At 47.0% G+C, this 25,000-nt stretch overlaps 1 protein-coding gene across 2 annotated transcripts in view; it reads right to left on the bottom strand.

Moving 5' to 3' along the window:
- The window catches only part of LOC123992477 (cell adhesion molecule 2-like), a 563,359-nt gene that overhangs the window by 138,894 nt on the left and 399,465 nt on the right, over window positions 1–25,000 (bottom strand). For both annotated transcript variants that reach the window (XM_046293642.1, XM_046293641.1), the window contains one exon: window positions 16,240–16,389. In XM_046293642.1, coding sequence (XP_046149598.1) covers window positions 16,240–16,389 — 150 coding nt within the window. The remainder of the gene's footprint in view (window positions 1–16,239; window positions 16,390–25,000) is intronic.

Below are 25,000 nucleotides of genomic sequence, written 5' to 3' on the forward strand. Positions count from 1 at the left end.
TAGACTCAGATAGGTCTGCGTCAGCTACTCTGAGACCTGATAGGCTCAGATAGGTCTGCGTCAGCTACTCTGAGACCTGATAGGCTCCAGCAGGTCTTTGTCAGCTACTCTGAGACCTGATAGGCTCCAGCAGGTCTTTGTCAGCTACTCTGAGACCTGATTAGCTCAGGCAGGTTTCATGTTAGCTACTTTGACACCTGATTGGTCCAGGCAGGTCCATGCTCTGGGAGAACACTACCAATCTCTCGAGCCCTCTGGCTGTGGTTCATTGGTCCACAGGAAGGACCTTTCTGACTACATTACTGGATTACACTGACAACTTGAAATGGAGGCTAAAGAAATTTGACTCTAAAAAAGACTCTCACCTATTTCTACAGATGCATCATTGAGATGGCTGAATGACCGCCTGGTACGGCAATTGCGCGGCCCACAACCCCAAGGCACTCCAGAAGGTGGTGCGGTCAGCCCAACGCATCACCGGGGGCACACTACCTGCCCTACGGGACAACTACAACACCTCGTGTCACAGGAAGGCCAAGAAGACCATCAAGGACCTCAGCCACCCGAGCCACGGCCTGTTCACCCCACTACCATCTAGAAGATCATCAAGGACCTCAGCCACCCGAGCCACGGCCTGTTCACCCCACTACCATCTAGAAGATCATCAAGGACCTCAGCCACCCGAGCCACGGCCTGTTCACGGCCTGTGTGTTTGTGTGTGTGTGTGTGTGTGTGTGTGTGTGTGTGTGTGTGTGTGTGTGTGTGTGTGTGTGTGTGTGTGTGTGTGTGTGTGTGTGTGTGTGTGTGTGTGTGTGTGTGTGTGTGTGTGTGTGTGTGTGTGTGTGTGTGTGCATGATGCTGGGGACAGAACGGCCGAAGCATGGCAGTAGACATGCCTATCCTAGATTGTGATGCTCGTCTCCCTCTCTTGCCGTGACAGAGCAGTGTATAAAGCCTGGCAGGTCATGCCCGTCAGCGGGCTGTTTAACCTGGCCCGTGGGTCAATGAAAGAGGGGAAAGGTAACAGAACATTCAGGTAGAAATATACTGAATAGAGCTGACAAGGCTTCCAATTCTACCTGGCAGACAATCATATCTGTTTCTATCTAAACATTCTGTAGTGTTGCATTAGATAATTGTGTCAGCTCTATGTCCTCCAGCTCTATGCTCTCCAGCTCTATGCTCTCCAGCTCTATGCTCTCCAGCTCTATGCTCATCCAGCTCTATGCCCTCCAGCTCTATGCTCATCCAGCTCTATGCTCATCCAGCTCTATGCTCTCCAGCTCTATGCTCTCCAGCTCTATACCCTCCAGCTCTATGCTCTCCAGCTCTATGCTCATCCAGCTCTATACTCATCCAGCTCTATGCTCTCCAGCTCTATGCTCTCCAGCTCTATACTCATCCAGCTCTATGCTCTCCAGCTCTATGCTCATCCAGCTCTATGCTCATCCAGCTCTATGCCCTCCAGCTCTATGCTCATCCAGCTCTATGCTCATCCACCTCTATGCTCATCCAGCTCTATGCTCATCCAGCTCTATGCTCTCCAGCTCTATACTCATCCAGCTCTATGCCCTCCAGCTCTATGCTCATCCAGCTCTATGCTCATCCAGCTCTATGCTCATCCAGCTCTATGCTCATCCAGCTCTATGCTCTCCAGCTCTATGCTCATCCAGCTCTATGCTCTCCAGCTCTATGCTCATCCAGCTCTATGCTCTCCAGCTCTATGCTCATCCAGCTCTATAATCATCCAGCTCTATGCTCATCCAGCTCTATGCTCTCCAGCTCTATACTCATCCAGCTCTATGCTCTCCAGCTCTATACTCATCCAGCTCTATGCTCTCCAGCTCTATGCTCTCCAGCTCTATGCTCTCCAGCTCTAGGCTCATCCGTCAGAACACAGAACACAGAACACACCCTAGTCCTGTGTCTCAAACGGTCCTTCTGTAGCTCAGTTGGTAGAGCATGGCGCTTGTAACGCCAGGGTAGTGGGTTCGATCCCCGGGACCACCCATACGTAGAATGCATGCACACATGACTGTAAGTTGCTTTGGATAAAAGCGTCTGCTAAATGGCATATATTAAATGGCACCCTATACCCTATGAAGTGCACTATATAGAGAATAGGGTTCAGGTCTAAAGTAGTGCACTATATAGAGAATAGGGTTCAGGTCTAAAGTAGTGCACTATATAGAGAATAGGGCTCTGGTCTAAAGTAGTGCACTATATAGAGAATAGGGCTCTGGTCTAAAGTAGTGCACTATATAGAGAATAGGGCTCTGGTCTAAAGTAGTGCACTATATAGAGAATAGGGCTCTGGTCTAAAGTAGTGCACTATATAGGGAATAGGGTGACCTTTGAACCAAGACTTCTGTACATCTGGACATGGACGACAGGAAGAGACTCCCAACGTGTCAAGGCAGTGAGGTAACATGGGGCTGTCAGTTCTATCGCTCCACAATATCATGCCTTACTAGTTGTACCATAATGGTCAAATGAAGGTTTGTGATTGATTTTATCTTTATTTAACCAGGCAAGTCAGTTAAGAACAAACTCTTATTTTCAATGACGGCCTAGGAACAGTGGGTTAACTGCCTTGTTCAGGGGCAGAATGACAGATTTTGTCCCTTGTCAGCTCGGGGATTCGAACTTGCAACCTTTCGGTTACTAGTCCAACACTCTAACCACTAGGCTACCCTGAACGATTGACTGAAGCGTACAGTACCAGTCTCATCAGGGGAAAGAGACGTGCTGTAAAACTCAGGCCGACTTTCGATCCGATCTGCAGCGTTGAACGACATCTCCACAAACATGTTTGTTTAAACTAATATTTTGTTCGTTGCCTTTTTAAAAGCCCCGACTGAATCCCGCCGGCAGTAAATCCAGATATTAGATAAGACATTTATCGTTCTTTATTGTCAGTGAACTCACTGACTGACCAACATCGTCCTGCTCCTACACTGAAGTAATACTGAGCTTCTAGCTCCAACACTGAAGAAATACTGAGCTTCTAACTCCAACACTGAAGTAATACTGAGCTTCTAGCTCCAACACTGAAGTAATACTGAGCTTCTAGCTCCAACTCGGAAGAAATACTGATTCCACGTCGTCCTGCTCCAACACTGAAGAAATACTGAGCTTCTAGCTCCAACACTGAATAAATACTGAGCTTCTAGCTCCAACACTGAATAAATACTGAGCTTCTAGCTCCAACACTGAAGTAATACTGAGCTTCTAGCTCCAACACTGAAGAAATACTGAGCTTCTAGCTCCAACACTGAAGAAATACTGAGCTTCTAGCTCCAACACTGAAGAAATACTGAGCTTCTAGCTCCAACACTGAATAAATACTGAGCTTCTAGCTCCAACACTGAAGAAATACTGAGCTTCTAGCTCCAACACTGAATAAATACTGAGCTTCTAGCTCCAATACTGAAGAAATACTGAGCTTCTAGCTCCAACACTGAAGAAATAGTGAGCTTCTAGATCCAACACTGAAGAAATACTGAGCTTCTAGCTCCAACACTGAAGAAATACTGAGCTTCTAGCTCCAACACTGAATAAATACTGAGCTTCTAGCTCCAATACTGAAGAAATACTGAGCTTCTAGCTCCAACACTGAAGAAATACTGAGCTTCTAGCTCCAACACTGAAGAAATACTGAGCTTCTAGCTCCAACACTGAAGAAATACTGAGCTTCTAGCTCCAACACTGAAGAAATACTGAGCTTCTAGCTCCAACACTGAAGAAATACTGAGCTTCTAGCTCCAACACTGAAGTAATACTGAGCTTCTAGCTCCAACACTGAAGAAATACTGAGCTTCTAGCTCCAACACTGAAGAAATACTGAGCTTCTAGCTCCAACACTGAAGAAATACTGAGCTTCTAGCTCCAACACTGAAGAAATACTGAGCTTCTAGCTCCAACACTGAAGAAATACTGAGCTTCTAGCTCCAACACTGAAGAAATACTGAGCTTCTAGCTCCAACACTGAAGAAATACTGAGCTTCTAGCTCCAACACTGAAGTAATACTGAGCTTCTAGCTCCAACACTGAAGAAATACTGAGCTTCTAGCTCCAACACTGAAGAAATACTGAGCTTCTAGCTCCAACACTGAAGAAATACTGAGCTTCTAGCTCCAACACTGAAGAAATACTGAGCTTCTAGCTCCAACACTGAAGAAATACTGAGCTTCTAGCTCCAACACTGAAGTAATACTGAGCTTCTAGCTCCAACACTGAAGAAATACTGAGCTTCTAGCTCCAACACTGAAGAAATACTGAGCTTCTAGCTCCAACACTGAATAAATACTGAGCTTCTAGCTCCAACACTGAAGAAATACTGAGCTTCTAGCTCCAACACTGAATAAATACTGAGCTTCTAGCTCCAATACTGAAGAAATACTGAGCTTCTAGCTCCAACACTGAAGAAATAGTGAGCTTCTAGATCCAACACTGAAGAAATACTGAGCTTCTAGCTCCAACACTGAAGAAATACTGAGCTTCTAGCTCCAACACTGAAGAAATACTGAGCTTCTAGCTCCAACACTGAATAAATACTGAGCTTCTAGCTCCAACACTGAAGAAATACTGAGCTTCTAGCTCCAACACTGAAGAAATACTGAGCTTCTAGCTCCAACACTGAAGAAATACTGAGCTTCTAGCTCCAACACTGAATAAATACTGAGCTTCTAGCTCCAACACTGAAGAAATACTGAGCTTCTAGCTCCAACACTGAATAAATACTGAGCTTCTAGCTCCAATACTGAAGAAATACTGAGCTTCTAGCTCCAACACTGAAGAAATAGTGAGCTTCTAGATCCAACACTGAAGAAATACTGAGCTTCTAGCTCCAACACTGAAGAAATACTGAGCTTCTAGCTCCAACACTGAATAAATACTGAGCTTCTAGCTCCAATACTGAAGAAATACTGAGCTTCTAGCTCCAACACTGAAGAAATACTGAGCTTCTAGCTCCAACACTGAAGAAATACTGAGCTTCTAGCTCCAACACTGAAGAAATACTGAGCTTCTAGCTCCAACACTGAAGAAATACTGAGCTTCTAGCTCCAACACTGAAGAAATACTGAGCTTCTAGCTCCAACACTGAAGTAATACTGAGCTTCTAGCTCCAACACTGAAGAAATACTGAGCTTCTAGCTCCAACACTGAAGAAATACTGAGCTTCTAGCTCCAACACTGAAGAAATACTGAGCTTCTAGCTCCAACACTGAAGAAATACTGAGCTTCTAGCTCCAACACTGAAGAAATACTGAGCTTCTAGCTCCAACACTGAAGAAATACTGAGCTTCTAGCTCCAACACTGAAGAAATACTGAGCTTCTAGCTCCAACACTGAAGAAATACTGAGCTTCTAGCTCCAACACTGAAGAAATACTGAGCTTCTAGCTCCAACACTGAAGAAATACTGAGCTTCTAGCTCCAACACTGAAGAAATACTGAGCTTCTAGCTCCAACACTGAAGAAATACTGAGCTTCTAGCTCCAACACTGAAGAAATACTGAGCTTCTAGCTCCAACACTGAAGAAATACTGAGCTTCTAGCTCCAACACTGAAGTAATACTGAGCTTCTAGCTCCAACACTGAAGAAATACTGAGCTTCTAGCTCCAACACTGAAGAAATACTGAGCTTCTAGCTCCAACACTGAAGTAATACTGAGCTTCTAGCTCCAACACTGAAGAAATACTGAGCTTCTAGCTCCAACACTGAAGAAATACTGAGCTTCTAGCTCCAACACTGAAGAAATACTGAGCTTCTAGCTCCAACACTGAAGAAATACTGAGCTTCTAGCTCCAACACTGAAGAAATACTGAGCTTCTAGCTCCAACACTGAAGAAATACTGAGCTTCTAGCTCCAACACTGAAGAAATACTGAGCTTCTAGCTCCAACACTGAAGAAATACTGAGCTTCTAGCTCCAACACTGAAGTAATACTGAGCTTCTAGCTCCAACACTGAAGTAATACTGAGCTTCTAGCTCCAATACTGAAGAAATACTGAGCTTCTAGCTCCAACACTGAAGTAATACTGAGCTTCTAGCTCCAACACTGAAGAAATACTGAGCTTCTAGCTTTTAGCTTTTTTTTTTTTCTAGCTTTTTTTTTGTTGTCTGTCTGCCGTAAACTATCAGAAGGACGTTGTTTTGTCTGTCTGCCGTAAACTATCAGAAGGACGTTGTTTTGTCTGTCTGCCGTAAACTATCAGAGGGACGTTGTTTTGTCTGTCTGCCGTAAACTATCAGAAGGACGTTGTTTTGTCTGTCTGCCGTAAACTATCAGAAGGACGTTGTTTTGTCTGTCTGCCGTAAACTATCAGAAGGACGTTGTTTTGTCTGTCTGCCGTAAACTATCAGAAGGACGTAAAGGGGTCATTATAATAATATTGTCCCACCTGACTGTTTCGTATCAAAGACCCTAGAATACATATTTATTCTGGATCTGATTTGAGACAGATACTAAGAGAAAAAAAAACATATTAAAAATGGATTTCATGCTCTGTTTTTCTCAAAGTTTACAAACGCAGAGAATGTAGGTCTACCTACCTACATACATACATAGATACGACCTCGTCTTCCTTTACGTTTGAGGCAAAAGACTTCATCCTCATCCTCTTAAAACTAGAATTCTACCGGAGTATAAATTATTTAAAGGCTCAGTAGCCATTTGGGAAGCAAACGTTTGCATTGCAAATGCCACCCTATTCCTTATTTAGTGCACTATTCTCGACCAGGGTAGTGCACTTTTCTAGGGTGCAATTGTGGACGTGAACAATATTAATACTGTCTTGTTTTTGAGTTGCATGTTCAGATTGGCAAATCCGTCTGCGTGTGGTGGAGGGACAGGTGCTGGAGACGCTAGAGAGACACAGAAACCTGGACGTACATCAAATAGAGCCACACCGACTTGATGTCGTAGACACCCAGAGGGCTTGGAAAGAAAGAGTGGGGAAGAAACAACGGAATGAGAAAGAGAAAGCACAGACATGAGACGTAGTAGGAACACAACGGAATGAGAAAGAGAAAGCACAGACATGAGACGTAGTAGCAACACAACGGAATGAGAAAGAGAAAGCACAGACATGAGACGTAGTAGCAACACAACGGAATGAGAAAGAGAAAGCACAGACATGAGACGTAGTAGCAACACACGGAATGAGAAAGAGAAAGCACAGACATGAGACGTAGTAGCAACACAACGGAATGAGAAAGAGAAAGCACAGACATGAGACGTAGTAGCCACACAAAGGAGTCTGAGACTCCAACAGAACTCAGCGGGAGAGACGACGGATTATTGCCACAGTCTACCAAGCAAGCAGGGGTACAAATCACATCCTGACCCAGCCTATACATTACACCTGTCCCCCCACTACAGTCCTGTCTCCTTCTATAGTCCTGTCTCCCTCTATAGTCCTGTCTCCTTCTATAGTCCTGTCTACAGTCTACCAAGCAAGCAGGGGTACAAATCACATCCTGACCCAGCCTATACATTACACCTGTCCCCCACTACAGTCCTGTCTCCGTCTGTAGTCCTGTCTACAGTCTACCAAGCAAGCAGGGGTACAAATCACATCCTGACCCAGCCTATACATTACACCTGTCCCCCCACTACAGTCCTGTCTCTGTCTGTAGTCCTGTCTACAGTCCTGTCTATAGTCCTGTCTCCTTCTACAGTCCTGTCTATAGTCCTGTCTCCCTCTACAGTCCTGTCTATAGTCCTGTCTCCTTCTATAGTCCTGTCTCCTTCTATAGTCCTGTCTATAGTCCTGTCTCCTTCTATAGTCCTGTCTACAGTCCTGTCTCCTTCTATAGTCCTGTCTACAGTCTACCAAGCAAGCAGGGGTACAAATCACATCCTGACCCAGCCTATATATTACACCTGTCCCCCCACTACAGTCCTGTCTCTGTCTATAGTCCTGTCTCCTTCTACAGTCCTGTCTATAGTCCTGTCTCCTTCTACAGTCCTGTCTATAGTCCTGTCTCCCTCTACAGTCCTGTCTATAGTCCTGTCTCCCTCTACAGTCCTGTCTATAGTCCTGTCTCCCTCTACAGTCCTGTCTATAGTCCTGTCTCCTTCTATAGTCCTGTCTATAGTCCTGTCTCCTTCTATAATCCTGTCTATAGTCCTGTCTCCTTCTATAGTCCTGTCTATAGTCCTGTCTCCCTCTACAGTCCTGTCTATAGTCCTGTCTCCTTCTATAGTCCTGTCTATAGTCCTGTCTCCTTCTATAATCCTGTCTATAGTCCTGTCTCCTTCTACAGTCCTGTCTATAGTCCTGTCTCCCTCTACATTCCTGTCTATAGTCCTGTCTCCTTCTATAGTCCTGTCTATAGTCCTGTCTCCTTCTATAATCCTGTCTATAGTCCTGTCTCCTTCTATAGTCCTGTCTATAGTCCTGTCTCCTTCTATAGTCCTGTCTCCTTCTACAGGCCTGTCTCCTTCTATAGTCCTGTCTACAGTCTACCAAGCAAGCAGGGGTACAAATCACATCCTGACCCAGCCCATACATTACACCTGTCCCCCCACTACAGTCCTGTCTCCTTCTATAGTCCTGTCTATAGTCCTGTCTCCTTCTATAGTCCTGTCTACGGTCTACCAAGCAAGCATTGGTACAAATCACATCCTGACCCAGCCTATACATTACACCTGTCCCCCCACTACAGTCCTGTCTCCCTCCATAGTCCTGTCTCCCTCTATAGTCCTGTCTCCTTCTATAGTCCTGTCTCCCTCTATAGTCCTGTCTACAGTCCTGTATCCTTCTACAGTCCTGTCTCCTTCTATAGTCCTGTCTCTCTCTATTGTCCTGTCTATAGTCCTGTCTCTCTCTATAGACCTGTCTACAGTCCTGTCTCCTTCTATAGTCCTGTCCCCTTCTATAGGCCTGTTTATAGTCCTGTCTATAGTCCTGTCTCTCTCTATAGTCCTGTCTCCTTCTATAGTCCGGTCTCCCTCTACAGTCCTGTCTATAGTATTTTATGAGGAATTAAAATAGGACTGATTAGACAGGAAGTCAGTAGGACGGCCGGCCAATCAAAACACCACAACCCTATTAGCAGTTTCTGAAAAAAAGGGAACAACATTATTCACCAGCTAAATTATAAGGTCTTTAATTGTGGAAAAAGCTGCCACTCTCTTCAATATCACTGCTACAATTTGCCACACAGTGTTCAGTTATACCTGCTCTGTTAACTGGTCATGTGGGAGACATCAGGGTTAGAGGGAACATGAGAATTAATTAATTCACTAAGACAAGGATGTGAATGGAGAGAAGGATGGAGATAGCGAATGGACAGGCCCTTAAGAGAGACACAGGATTAGGGAGAGGGAAGGAGAGTAGGGGGGGAACAGGCCCTTAAAGAGACACAGGGTTAGGGAGAGGGAAGGAGAGAAGGGGGGAAACAGGCCCTTAGAGAGACACAGGGTTAGGGAGAGGGAAGGAGAGTAGGGGGGAACAGGCCCTTAAAGAGACACAGGGTTAGGGAGAGGGAAGGAGAGAAGGGGGGAAACAGGCCCTTAGAGAGACACAGGGTTAGGGAGAGGGAAGGAGAGGAGAGAAGGGGGGAACAGGCCCTTAGAGAAGGACAGGGATGGAGCGAAGGAGGGATGGATAGATAACTCGGTGCCAAGTAATTAAGAGCAGATTTGGCAGAGCAGAGCTGGATTCCCAGGCATCCCGCCTGCTTCCTAGCATTAGTTTGTTGTGTTGTTCCACGCCTACCGTTCCATGGCGTCCCTTGGTGTGTGTGTGTGTGTGTTATATCAGTGTCTCTGCCAATACAGCTTTTCTGGCTGTTTAAAAGAAGACAAAAAAGGAAGTAGTTCTCTCACTGTGAGAGAGACCGGTCCCAGCCGGTCCCTGTCCCAGAGCAAGAAGTAGTTCTCTCACTTAGCCCAAACTGTCCCAGAGCAGGAAGTAGTTCTCTCACTTAGCCCAAACTGTCCCAGAGCAGGAAGTAGTTCTCTCACTTAGCCCAAACTGTCCCAGAGCAGGAAGTAGTTCTCTCACTTAGCCCAAACTGTCCCAGAGCAGGAAGTAGTTCTCTCACTTAGCCCAAACGACCTCTACCCTGCTGAACGAACAGGATGTTTTATTTGGTCGTCTGCTCTCAGACAGGGACCGGCTGGGACCGTCTAGGACCACCTGAGACCGGCAGGGACTGTCTAGGACCACCTGAGACCGGCTGGGACCACCTGAGACTGGCTGGGACCGTCTAGGACCACCTGAGACCGTCTGGGACCGTCTAGGACCAACTGAGACGGGCTGGGACCGTCTAGGACCACCTGAGACCGGTTGGGACCATCTAGGACCACCTGAGACCGGCTGGGACAGTCTAGGACCACCTGAGACCGGATGGGACCGTCTAGGACCACCTGAGACCGGCTGGGACCGTCTAGGACCACCTGGGACCGGCTGGGAACGTTTAGGACCACCAGAGACCGGCTGGGACCACCTGAGACCGGCCGGGACCACCTGAGACCGGCTGGGACCGTCTAGGACCACCTGAGACTGGCTGGGACCGTCTAGGACCACCTGAGACCGGCTGGGACCGTCTAGGACCACCTGAGACCGCCTGGGACCGTCTAGGACCACCTGAGACCGGCTGGGACCGTCTAGGATCACCTGAGACCGGCTGGGACCGTCTAGGACCACCTGAGACTGGCTGGGACCGTCTAGGACCACCTGGAACCAGCTGGGACCGTCTAGGACCACCTGAGACCGGCTGGGACCGTTTAGGACCACCTGGGACCGGCTGGGACCGTTTAGGACCACCAGAGACCGGCTGGGACCACCTGAGACCGGCTGGGACCACCTGAGACCGGCTGGGACCGTCTAGGACCACCTGAGACTGGCTGGGACCGTCTAGGACCACCTGAGACCGGCTGGGACCGTCTAGGACCAGCTGGGACCGTCTAGGACCAGCTGGGACCGTCTAGGACCACCTGAGACCGGCTGGGACCGTCTAGGACCACCTGAGACTGGCTGGGACCGTCTAGGACCACCTGAGACTGGCTGGGACCACCTGAAACCGGCTGGGACCGTCTAGGACCACCTGAGACCAGCTGGGACCGTCTAGGACCACCTGAGACTGGCTGAGACCGTCTAGGACCACCTGAGACCTGCTGGGACCGTGTAGGACCACCTGGGACCTGCTGGGACCACCTGAGACCGGCTAGGACCACCTGCGACCGTCTGGGGCCACCTGAGACCGGCTGGGACCACCTGAGACCGGCTGGGATCACCTGAGACCGGCTGGGACCGTCTAGGACCACCTGAGACCGGCTGGGACCGTCTAGGACCACCTGAGACTGGCTGGGACCGTCTAGGACCACCTGAGACTGGCTGGGACCACCTGAAACCGGCTGGGACCGTCTAGGACCACCTGAGACCAGCTGGGACCGTCTAGGACCACCTGAGACTGGCTGAGACCGTCTAGGACCACCTGAGACCTGCTGGGACCGTGTAGGACCACCTGGGACCTGCTGGGACCACCTGAGACCGGCTAGGACCACCTGCGACCGTCTGGGGCCACCTGAGACCGGCTGGGACCACCTGAGACCGGCTGGGATCACCTGAGACCGGCTGGGACCGTCTAGGACCACCTGAGACCGGCTGGGACCGTCTAGGACCACCTGAGACCGGCTGGGACCGTCTAGGATCACCTGAGACCGGCTGGGACCACCTGCGACCGTCTGGGGCCACCTGAGACCGGCTGGGACCACCTGAGACCGGCTGGGATCACCTGAGACCGGCTGGGACCGTCTAGGACCACCTGAGACCGGCTGGGACCGTCTAGGACCACCTGAGACCGGCTGGGACCGTCTAGGACCACCTGAGACTGGCTGGGACCGTCTAGGGCCACCTGGGACCTGCTGGGACTGTCTAGAACCACCTGGGACCTGCTGGGACTGATTTGGAACCGGGAGGAGCATTACACGCTATAGTCCACACTATTCAGGGAAAAAGGGGTGTAGTTTTGGCAGTTTGGGAAACTAAAAGATGTGAAGTAGGATGTCATTTGGAATGTTATTCAAACAATAATACGGAATTATTTTTAATGTCCTTGATATCGAAAGTGTTCCAAAACACTACAACCAAAATAAAATAGTCTGTCTATATCATTACTACAATATATCAGTCTGTCTATATCATCACTACAATATATCATTCTGTCTATATCATCACTACAATATCTCAGTCTGTCTATATCCTCACTACAATATCTCAGTCTGTCTATATCCTCACTACAATATCTCAGTCTGTCTATATCATCACTACAATATATCATTGTAGGATTGATTGTAAATTCATGGTAGGAGGGGAGAGAGGAGGAGAGGAGAGGAGGAGAGAAGAGGAGAGGAAAAGAGGAGATGAGGAGAGGAGCAGGAGGAGAGGAGGAGGAGGAGAGGAGAAGAGGAGCAGAGGAGGAGAGGAGCAGAGGAGGAGAGGAGCAGAGGAGAGAAGATGAGAAGGAGAGCAGAGGAGAAGAGGGGAGGAGCAGAGGAGAGAAGATGAGAAGAGGAGATGAGGAGAGGAGAGGAGAAGAGGGGAGGAGCAGAGGAGAGAAGATGAGAAGAGGAGATGAGGAGAGGAGAAGAGGAGAGGAGATGAGAAGAGGAGATGAGGAGAGGAGAGGAGAAGAGGGGAGGAGAGAAGAGAAGAGAGGAGAGGAGAGGAGATAAGGAGAGGATATGAGGAGATGAGGAGATGAGGAGAGGAAGAGAGGAGGAGAGGAGAATGGAGCACTACTGTAGCAGCATTTGAAAATAGTATTTTTATCTCTGAAACACTGTAATGACAAAACATCTGAAAGGAGATGGAGAAGATGTTCTGGGGATTATTCAGGTCAAGGGTCTGATAAAAGCTTTCAAATACTGTAAACTCATCTGAGACGCTGCCCTTTAAGGGCCAATCCAGGAATTGGCACATCCATTTGTGGACTTTTAAACTAATGATATATTACCATTGATTCTCAAAGAGCGGGTGACTGGTTGTCGTTCTTCCAATCCTATATGATCCGATGTCCTTCCTGCATACTCATTCTGTTCCCTGGAATAATCCCATCTAATATATATATCTTTCTGTTCCCTGGAATAATCCCATCTAATATCTATATCTTTCTGTTCCCTGGAATAATCCCATCTAATACCTATATATTTCTGTTCCCTGGAATAATCCCATCTAATATCTATATCATTCTGTTCCCTGGAATAATCCCATCTAATATATATATCTTTCTGTTCCCTGGAATAATCCCATCTAATATATATATCTTTCTGTTCCCTGGAATAATCCCATCTAATATCTATATCATTCTGTTCCCTGGAATAATCCCATCTAATATCTATATCTTTCTGTTCCCTGGAATAATCCCATCTAATATCTATATCATTCTGTTCCCTGGAATAATCCCATCTAATATATATATCTTTCTGTTCCCTGGAATAATCCCATCTAATATCTATATCTTTCTGTTCCCTGGAATAATCCCATCTAATATATATGCAGTTAATTTGTTTATATCCTTTAGATTCTCCAGGGAAGTCAACACTAAGACCCAAATCTCTTTTGCAAATGAGCGCTGTATACCAAAATAACTGGCATACAGACACGGTTCAAAATTCACTGTCTGGAAAAATAGAAACACGTAAAAACCTTTCAATACACAAATCGGATCGACTGATTCAGTTCAAATCGGATCGACTGATTCAGTTCAAATCGGATCGACTGATTCAGTTCAAATCGGATCGACTGATTCAGTTCAAATCGGATCGACTGATTCAGTTCAAATCGGATCGACTGATTCAGTTCAAATCGGATCGACTGATTCAGTTCAAATCGGATCGACTGATTCAGTTCAAATCGGATCGACTGATTCAGTTCAAATCGGATCGACTGATTCAGTTCAAATCGGATCGACGGATTCAGTTCAAATCGGATCGACTGATTCAGTTCAAATCGGATCGACTGATTCAGTTCAAATCGGATCGACGGATTCAGTTCAAATCCAACTACCAGAATATAATTTCAAGTAAATACTTGTTAAGATTACATTTTTTCTTTCATTTATTTTTGTTTTGAGCTAATTCCAATTAAAAGACATCATTACTTCACCAATAAGAAAGCATATTATTAGAAATGAAAGCTCCCTTTACTCCAGATAATTCACTTACTAGTCAAGTCTCCTTTTTCTAGTAAAACCTCACGGCACATCCTGAACGAACATTGACCACGTGCGGTGTTTGGTCCTTTAATCTAAAGAGAGTTCATATTTACAGCACTGAGACGATTCTACTGTATTAGCAGCCAGCTATGAATGGGGGTAACGAAGTGGGAATAAAACCTAACGAAATGAATAGCTCCAGCACCGCTCCACAACTCCAAAAAAACGCCCCATAGCTCTAATTCCAGTATCGTTTATTCATTCTCACCCCAATTCTAATTCCTCATCAACTTCCACTTTGTCACCTTTAAATAGGATTTGACCAGTGAATGAGTGAATGAATGCTAGTTTTAATTGGACGTGACCCAAGACCTGTCTCCCGCTTGCTCTGTGTGTGTGTGTGTGTGTGTGTGTGTGTGTGTGTGTGTGTGTGTGTGTGTGTGTGTGTGTGTGTGTGTGTGTGTGTGTGTGTGTGTGTGTGTGTGTGTGTGTGTGTGTGTGTGTGTGTGTGTGTGGGGGTTTGTGTCCATTTGTGTGTGTGTGTATGTGTGTGTGTGGGTTTGTATCCATTTGTGTGTGTGTGTGTGTGTTCCTACCTACTACAGTGTGCCACCCAGCCACCCAGCCAGCCACCCAGCCAGCCACCCAGCCAGCCAGCCAGCCAGCCAGCCAGCCAGCCAGCCAGCCAGACAGCGAGCCAGTCACACAGCCAGCCACCCAGCCAGCCAGCCAGCCACCCAGCCACCCAGCCACCCACCCAGCCACCCAGCCAGCCACCCAGCCAGCCACCCAGCCAGCCAGCCAGCCAGCCAGCCACCCACCCACCCACCCACCCACCCACCCAACCAGCCAGCCACCCACCCACCCAGCCAGCCAGCCAGCCAGCCAGCCAGCCACCCAGTCAGCCAGCCGCCCACCCAGCCAGCCACCCACCCAGCCACCCAGCCAGCCAGCCAGCCAGCCAGCCAGCCAGCCAGCCACCCAGTCAGCCAGCCACCCACCCAGCCACCCAGCCACCCACCCACCCAGCCAGCCAGCCAGCCAGCCAGCCAGCCAGCCAGCCAGCCAGCCACACATAATGCTATACATGTAAGCCATTACAGAGGCTAATTAAAAGAATCACTTCACAATCCAAGGGCATTACAATGCTGTAAACAACACATTCAGCATTAGACCATCACAATAGCAGCTCAACTCCAAGGCCTGTGTCCCAAATGGCTGTGTCGCACACTACTTTCTAACAGGCCCCTATATGGTCAACAGTAGTACACTATATAGGGGCTAGGGTACCATTTGGGAGGCAGCGAACTCTTACTCTGAGACAAAGGAAGAGACGGAACATAATTCAAACTCTGGTATTACATTACGGCTAATGTATTTCCCTTTCTCCATTACCCTGCCTTTGGTCTCCCACGGTCTGTCTCAAATGGCACACATATTCCTTATGAGTTGCACAACCACAAGGGCTCTGACTAGGACTATCAGTTTGGATGCACATTGACAATGTAAATTATAGGCACACTTACAGTCCTGTAATTCACATAAAACCTGGTACTGTAATCCACCTAAAACACAGTACTGTAATCCACATAAAACACAGTACTGTAATCCACATAAAACACAGTCCTGTAATCCACCTAAAACACAGTACTGTAATCCACATAAAACACAGTACTGTAATCCACATAAAACACAGTCCTGTAATCCACATAAAACACAGTACTGTAATCCACCTAAAACACAGTACTGTAATCCAGATAAAACACAGTCCTGTAATCCACCTAAAACACAGTCCTGTAATCCACATAAAACACAGTCCTGTAATCCAGATAAAACACAGTCCTGTAATCCACCTAAAACACAGTACTGTAATCCAGATAAAACACAGTCCTGTAATCCACATAAAACACAGTCCTGTAACCCACCTAAAACCAATAATAGAAATATCCCCATCTGTCATTATGTTGATATTATCACAACCATATGTGTGTGTATGTGTGTGTGTGTATGTGTGTGTATGCGTGTGTATGTATTTGTGTGTGCGTCTTTGTCTGTGTCCCTCACCTTTCTTGTCCCCGAAGAAGAGTGTCTGCTGTGCCGGGTTTGACCACTGGAGGGAGGTCTGGTCATTGTACTCCACTCTGCAGGTCATGTTGGCCGTACCCCCCTCTGTCACCGTCACATTCTGGGTCAGGGGGAACTGGCCCGACAACCCTGGAGAGAGAAAGAGAGATGAGAGATGAGAGAGAAAAGAGTCAGAGAGAGAGAGATGGGTGATGGAGAGAATAATAATTTATTATGCCCTTTTTTCTTGACAGACAGAGAGAGAGAGACAGAGCGAGAGAGGGAGAGAGAGAGAGAGAGAGAGAGAGAGAGAGAGAGAGAGAGAGAGAGAGAGAGAGAGAGAGAGAGAGAGAGAGAGAGAGAGAGAGAGAGAGAGAGAGAAAGAGACAGAGATAGAGACACAGAGAGAGACACAGAGAGACAGAGAGAGAGACAGAGCGAGAGAGAGGGAGAGAGAGAGAGAGAGAGAGAGAGAGAGAGAGAGAGAGAGAGAGAGAGAGAGAGAGAGAGAGAGAGAGAGAGAGAGAGATAGAGACACAGAGAGACATAGAGAGAGACAGAGAGAGAGAGAGAGAGAGAGAGAGAGAGAGAGAGAGAGAGAGAGAGAGAGAGAGAGAGAGAGAGAGAGAGAGAGAGAGAGAGAGAGAGAGAGAGAGAGAGAAAGAGAGATAGAGGCAGAGAGAGAGAGACAGAGAGAGGGAGGCAGAGAGAGAGACACAGAGAGAGAGAGAAAGAGACACAGAGAGAGAGACAGAGAGATACAGAGAGAGAGAGAGAGAGAGACAGATTGCCTATTGCTCACCTATTGCTCACCTCTTGGCAGCACAGTAGACTATATGATTACAGACATTGACCCTCTCTCTCTCAGCTCATTCACTGTCAAGTCACTAACACCTCTGTCTGATCACAGCCAAATGACCTTGTTCCTCAAAAGAACAGACATGGAAACAACCACACATTCCCAGTCCAGTGAGCTGTACAACATCAGAAATTCATACAGATGGGCCCAAAACAGCACAGAAGATACCAGAAAGCAACCTGGAACCAAAATATCCAAAAACTCTTAGATAACTTTCTGGATACCACATTCACTCTCAGTAAATCATCATCATCATCATCAATCTAGCAGTAAAAAAACATCAACAAATGTTGGTTTGATGCAGATTGTAAAATGAAAAAGAAAATATTTTGGTTGGAAAGAACAGTATCCAACCAGAAGCACAGAGACCCAAATAATGGTGAATTACGCCTTCATTACTGTGAGACTTTAAAACTCTATAAACGTAACACTCAGAACCATAACAGAACAATACAACAGCAAGCAACTGACACTAATTGAGGAGTCCATAAACACCACACAACTTGAAAAAACATTTAAAATAAATTGAAACAAGAGGCGTTATGGTGACATAAGGACAACCCATTAAAACACTCTACAACACCGTTCAAATTGACATAAAACCGCAGAGCCAAATTCATGAGAAGTTAAATGGATTAGAAAATGCTATAAAGGACAATCAAAATCCACTGGACTCCCCAATTACTGACCAGGAGCTCTATAAGAAACTAAACTATTACTGACCAGGAGCTCTATAAGAAACTAAACTATTATTGACCAGGAGCTCTATAAGAAACTAAACTATTACTGACCAGGAGCTCTATAAGAAACTAAACTATTACTGACCAGGAGCTCTATAAGAAACTAAACTATTACTGACCAGGAGCTCTATAAGAAACTAAACTATTACTGACCAGGAGCTCTATAAGAAACTAAACTATTACTGACCAGGAGCTCTATAAGAAACTAAACTATTACTGACCAGGAGCTCTATAAGAAACTAAACTATTACTGACCAGGAGCTCTATAAGAAACTAAACTATTACTGACCAGGAGCTCTATAAGAAACTAAACTATTACTGACCAGGAGCTCTATAAGAAACTAAACTATTACTGACCAGGAGCTCTATAAGAAACTAAACTATTACTGACCAGGAGCTCTATAAGAAACTAAACTATTACTGACCAGGAGCTCTAAGAAACTAAACTATTACTGACCAGGAGCTCTATAAGAAACTAAACTATTACTGACCAGGAGCTCTATAAGACACTAAACTATTACTGACCAGGAGCTCTATAAGAAACTAAACTATTACTGACCAGGAGCTCTATAAGAAACTAAACTATTACTGACCAGGAGCTCTGTAAGAAACTAAACTATTACTGACCAGGAGCTCTATAAGAAACTAAACTATTACTGACCAGGAGCTCTATAAGAAACTAAACTATTACTGACCAGGAGCTCTGTAAGAAACTAAACTATTACTGACCAGGAGCTCTATAAGAAACTAAACTATTACTGACCAGGAGCTTTATAAGAAACTAAACTATTACTGACCAGGAGCTCTATAAGAAACTAAACTATTACTGACCAGGAGCTTTATAAGAAACTAAACTATTACTGACCAGGAGCTCTAAACTATTACTGACCAGGAGCTCTATAAGAAACTAAACTATTACTGACCAGGAGCTCTATAAGAAACTAAACTATTACTGACCAGGAGCTCAATAAGAAACTTCAGGCCCTCAGATTTAAAAAAGCATATGGACCTGATGGCATCCTCAATGAGATGCTCAAACTCACTAGTGCAAACTTTTAATTGGCTTTATTAAAACGGTTTAATTTGATCCTGAGTGTAGGTTACTTCCCCGACATCTGGAATCTAGGACTCATAAACCCAATCTTTAAGAATGGAGACAGATTTGACCCTAACAATTAGAGGCATTTGTGTGAACCGTAACCTGGAGAAGGTTTTCTGTAGTATTATAAATGTAAGAGTTATAAACTACCTTAAAATTATCACAATATCTTGAGTAAAAGCCAAATTGGATTTATACCAAAACATCACACGACTGATCATATTTACACCCTAAACACCCTGATAGATAAACATGTCAACCAAAATAATACCAAAATATACGCTTGCTTTATCGACTTCCAAAAAGCATTTGATTCTATTTGGAATACAGGACTGTTCTACAAAGTTATTTAAAGTGGTGTTGGGGGTAAAACATATGACATAATTAAATCAATGTTTACTGGCAATATGTGCAGCATTAAAATTGGCAAGAAAATAACAGAATTCTTTAACCAGGGGCGGGGCCTTTGCCAGGGTTGCAATCTGAGCCCTGCACTCTTCAATATTTACATCAACGAATTGGCCACTATTCTAGAAAGATCCTCAGCCCCTGGTGTTAGTCTCCACAATTCAGAGGTTAAGTGCCTACTCTTCACAGATGACCTAAGTCTGCTGTCACCCACAGCACATGGCCTACAGCAGAACCTGGACCTGCTAGAGCAGTACTGTCAGACCTGGGCCCTGGCAGTAAACCCCCACAGCATAAGGCCTACAGCAGAACCTGGACCTGCTCGAGCAGTACTGTCAGACCTGTGCCCTGGCAGTAAACCCCCACAGCACCTGGCCTACAGCAGAACCTGGACCTGTTAGAGCAGTACTGTCAGACCTGTGCCCTGGCAGTAAACCCCCACAGCACATGGCCTACAGCAGAACCTGGACCTGCTCGAGCAGTACTGTCAGACCTGGGCCTTGGCAGTAAACACCCACAGCACATGGCCTACAGCAGAACCTGGACCTGTTAGAGCAGTACTGTCAGACCTGTGCCCTGGCAGTAAACCCCCACAGCACATGGCCTACAGCAGAACCTGGACCTGTTAGAGCAGTACTGTCAGACCTGTGCCCTGGCAGTAAACCCCCACAGCACAAGGCCTACAGCAGAACCTGGACCTGCTAGAGCAGTACTGCCAGACCTGGGCCCTGGCAGTAAACCCCCACAGCACAAGGCCTACAGCAGAACCTGGACCTGCTCGAGCAGTACTGTCAGACCTGTGCCCTGGCAGTAAACCCCCACAGCACATGGCCTACAGCAGAACCTGGACCTGTTAGAGCAGTACTGTCAGACCTGGGCCTTGGCAGTAAACCCCAGATTTTCCAGAGAAGATCCAGATCTTAGGGAATTTGACCAAAGGTCTCAATTGGTACAAAATATATAGATTACTACACACTACAATTACTGATGTTTAAAAATAAGCTCAACTGGACACCTTAATGAGGCAGTGGATGAACTGAGAGAGAAAGGACGCAGGACATTCTATTCCATTACTAATTGAATGTGTCACCAATGTGAACCCATTGCACTTCATGGCAGCGAGGTGTGGGATCCACTTGCAAAATAAGATTTCATCAAATGGGACAAACAACCCATTGAAACCCTGCATGCAGAGTTCTGTAAGATTCTCCTACATGTCCAGAGGAATACTACAAACAATACATGAGGGCAGAATTAGGCCAATATCCACTAATTATGAAAACTCAAAAAAGAGCAATTAAAGTTTTGGAAACATCTCAAACACAGAGACCCACTCTCATATCATTACCAAGCCCTGCAATGCCAAGAGCTGAGCAAAGAAAAGAGTCCCCTCATCCAGCTGATCCTGAGTTCACAAACCTGTTCTACTAACACACTGAAGCCTCAGGACCAGAACATCCAATCAGAATAATACAAATTACAACACAGTCAAAACAAAACTACATTGCTTATTGGGAAACACAAGCACAAAGCAAAATGCAGTGATATTTGGCACTAAATCGACAGTACACTGTGGCAATCTATTTGACCATGGTTCACCTGCATGACAACTGATCAAAACCTTAGAAAAACCTTGACAAAGTACAGGCTCAGTGAGCACAACCTTGCCATTGGGAAGGATAGACACAGGAAAACCTGGCTCCCTGTAGAGGAAAGGAGCAGTCAGGAAGTACAGCCCTACTGAACGTGGCCGTGGTAACGAACAGCACAGTCAGGAAGTACAGCTCTACTGAACGTGGCCCTGGTAACGAACAGCACAGTCAGGAAGTACAGCTCTACTGAACGTGGCCCTGGTAACGAACATCACAGTCAGGAACTACAGCTCTACTGAACGTGGCCCTGGTAACGAACAGCACAGTCAGGAAGTACAGCTCTACTGAACGTAGCACAGTCAGGAGGTACAGCCCTACTGAACGTAGCACAGTCAGGAAGTACAGCTCTACGTGGTAACGAACAGCACAGTCAGGAAGTACAGCCCTACTGAACGTGGCCGTGGTAACGAACAGCACAGTCAGGGAGTACAGCCCTACTGAACGTGGCCGTGGTAACGAACAGCACAGTCAGGAAGTACAGCTCTACTGAACGTGGCCGTGGTAACGAACAGCACAGTCAGGAAGTACAGCCCTACTGAACGTGGCCGTGGTAACGAACAGCACAGTCAGGAAGTACAGCCCTACTGAACGTGGCCGTGGTAACGAACAGCACAGTCAGGAAGTAGGTGGGGTTTTATTTGAAGGATGCTGTTGATGTTTTGTTGGTCTGTTCATATTATTCTCTGAGGAACCTCGAAGCAGCTATCTTGGGTGTGAGATTTCATATTTCAGAGAAGTGTAATTCTCCTCAGTCCTCTGTGAATCATACAAACACAACCCCATCCAACCCTTCACCCAATTAAAACCCAGATTCACAGCTTGACTGAATCACAACACCAAAGGGGCTCTTTATGAGAGTATCAGCAGAAAGTTTACAGCTAATACAAGAAGGAGAAGTTTTAACACTGACCAGATGAACGATGACTCCTCTCCTCTCCTCTCCTCTCCTCTCCTCTCCTCTCCTCTCCTCTCCTCTCCTCTCCTCTCTTCTCCTCTCACAACTCCTCTCTTCTCCTCTCTCTAATCAAGAAGGAGAAGTCTCCTCTCCTCTCCTCTCCTCTCCCTCTCCTCTCTCTCTCTCTTCTCCTCTCCTCTCCTCCTCTCCTCTCCTCTCTCTCTCCTCTCCACTTCTCCTCTCTTCCTTCTCTTCTCCACCCCTCCTCTCTTCTCTTCTCTTCTCCACACCACCCTCCTCTCCTCTCCTCTTTTCTCCTCTCCTCTCCTCTCTTCTCCTCTCCACCCTCCTCTCCTCTCCTCTCCTCTATTCTCCTCTCCTCTCCACCCCACTCCACCCCTCGTCTCCTCTCTTCTCCTCTCCACCTCACTCCACCCCTCCTCTCCTCTCCACCTCACTCCACCCTCCTCTCCTCTCTTCTCCTCTCCACCTCACTCCACTACTCCTCTCCTCTACACCTCACTCCACCCTCCTCTCCTCCCCACTCCACGCCTCCTCTCCTCTCCACCCCACTCCACCCCTCCTCTCCTCTCTTCTCCTCTCCACCTCACTCCACCCCTCCTCTCCTCTCCTCTCCACCTCACTCCACCCTCCTTTCCTCTCCACCCCACTCCACCCCTCCTCTCCTCTCTTCTCCTCTCCACCCCTCCTCTCCTCTCTTCTCCTCTCCACCTCACTCCACCCATCCTCTTCTCTCTTCTCCTCTCCACCCCTCCTCTCCTCTCTTCTTCTCTCCACCCCACCGCTCCTCGTTCCTTCCCCGCCTTTAATTGGTGTTGTTAATTAGCCCTGGTCATGTTTAGCCTTGGAGTCTAGGAGGATGTAAAGCTGGGTGGCAAATTGACACATAATCCCCGGCACTGTGGGTCTTCGATCCGAGTGGCCGCCCTACCCGCAACCCTCCTCCTCCTCCTCTTCGTCTCTGCAGCCTCCACGGCACCGCCACGACAACCAAACGAGCCCTAATCACCCAGGCCTTGCTGGATTCTACCTTCTTATTTCACATTTGTACTTGTCGTCTCTGCAAAGTCCCCTAATTGCATTCCAGAGGCATTTCTATCCCCTGTGTGTTTTATTGAACTCAGCCAGACTGAACTCAGCCAGAGGCATGGCCCTCAGAGGGAGAACAAGGGAGAGCGGGAGAGAGAAGGAGGAGAAGAGAGAGAGAGAGAGAGAGAGAGAGAGAGAGAGAGAGAGAGAGAGAGAGAGAGAGAGAGAGAGAGAGAGAGAGAGAGAGAGAGAGAGAGAGAGAGAGAGAGAGAGAGGAGAGAGAGAGAGAGAGAGAGAGAGAGAAGAGAGAGAGAGAGAGAGAGAGAGAGAGAGAGAGAGAAGGAGAGAGAGGAGACAGAGGAGAGAGATGAGAGAGAGAGAGAGAGAGAGAGAGAGAGAGAGAGAGAGAGGAGAGAGAGAGAGAGAGAGAGAGGAGAGAGATGAGAGAGAAGAGAGAGAGAGAGAGAGAGAGAGAGAGAGAGAGAGAGAGAGAGAGAGAGAGAGAGAGAGAGAGAGAGAGAGAGAGAGAGAGAGAGAGAGAGAAAGAGAAGAGAGAGAGGAGAGAGAGAGAGAGAGAGAGAGAGAGAGAGAGAGAGAGAGAGAGAGAAGAGAGAGAGAGAGAGAGAGAGAGAGAGAGAGAGAGAGAAAGAGAGGAGCGAGAGGAGAAAGAGAGAGACAGAGAGAGAGAGAGAGAGAGAGATAGAGAGAGAGAGAGCGAGAGGAGAGAGATAGAGGAGAGAGGGGAGAGAGAGACAGAGAGAGAGATAGAGAGAGAGTGCGAGCAGAGAGAGAGCGAGCGAGAGGAGAGAGATGGAGGAGAGAGAGGAGAGAGAAAGACACGTGCTAGCTCTCATGATTACATGGCCAACAACCTAACTACTTCACACAGTAAACAGCACAGTTCAAACATAACACCTCCCTCCCTCCCTCCCTCCCTCCCTCCCTCCCTCCCTCCCTCCCTCCCTCCCTCCCTCCCTCCCTCCCTCCCTCCCTCCCTATAACCCACTGTGTCCCCGTAGTGAAGGTGACATTGTCCTCCCAGGTACGGCCGCACCGTCACCGCGACGACACTACTGAGGGAGCAGCTGTCTGCCTCATTAGGCCGAGGTCACATGGGGTTCACAGTGCATGCTGGGAAAAACAGAGGTCCTCACTATGACCTTCTAGTTCCCATTGGCTCAAAAACTCAGGAAGAAGAGAGGGAGGGATGGAAGGAAGGAATGAGGGAGTGAGGGACAGAGACAGAGACAGAGACGGCTGGGGAGGGAGAGAGAGAAAAAGAGAGAAAAGAGAGAGAAATCTCTTTCTTGACGTTTGTATATTGAAAGGTAGGCGGTAGGTAGGTGGTAAAAATAACTGCATTTTTTTGCCACAATTCCATCTCTTCCCCCTAAAACAAGACTTGAACCCCTTCCCCGTAACGATGCATGTGTGATGTAAACAAGCCTAATCCAAATATCTAACTAACAACAAAAACCACATCCTCATCATCATCATCATCATCACCACCACTATCATCATCAGACTGCTGTTATCTGCAGTCATCTATTTCACTGCTCTACATACAGTACATCAGCCATTACATGATCTCCCTCCCAAGTGGCACCCTATCCCCTATGGAGTGCACTACTTTAGTCCAGAACCCTATGGGACCCTATCCCCTATCTAGTGCACTACTTTAGACCAGAACCCTATGGAACCCTATACCCTATGTAGTGCACTACTTTAGACCAGAACACTATGGGACCCTATACCCTATGTAGTGCACTACTATACACCATAACCCTATGGGACCCTATCCCCTATGTAGTGCACTACTTTAGACCAGAACACTATGGGACCCTATCCCCTATGTAGTGCACTACTTTAGACCAGAACACTATGGGACCCTATACCCTATGTAGTGCACTACTTTAGACCAGAACACTATGGGACCCTATACCCTATGTAGTGCACTACTTTAGACCAGAACACTATGGGACTCTATCCCCTATGTAGTGCACTACTATACACCAGAACACTATGGGACCCTATCCCCTATGTAGTGCACTACTATAC

Source organism: Oncorhynchus gorbuscha, linkage group LG13 (assembly GCF_021184085.1).
Source record: "Oncorhynchus gorbuscha isolate QuinsamMale2020 ecotype Even-year linkage group LG13, OgorEven_v1.0, whole genome shotgun sequence".
Classification (NCBI taxonomy): Eukaryota; Metazoa; Chordata; class Actinopteri; order Salmoniformes; family Salmonidae; genus Oncorhynchus; species Oncorhynchus gorbuscha.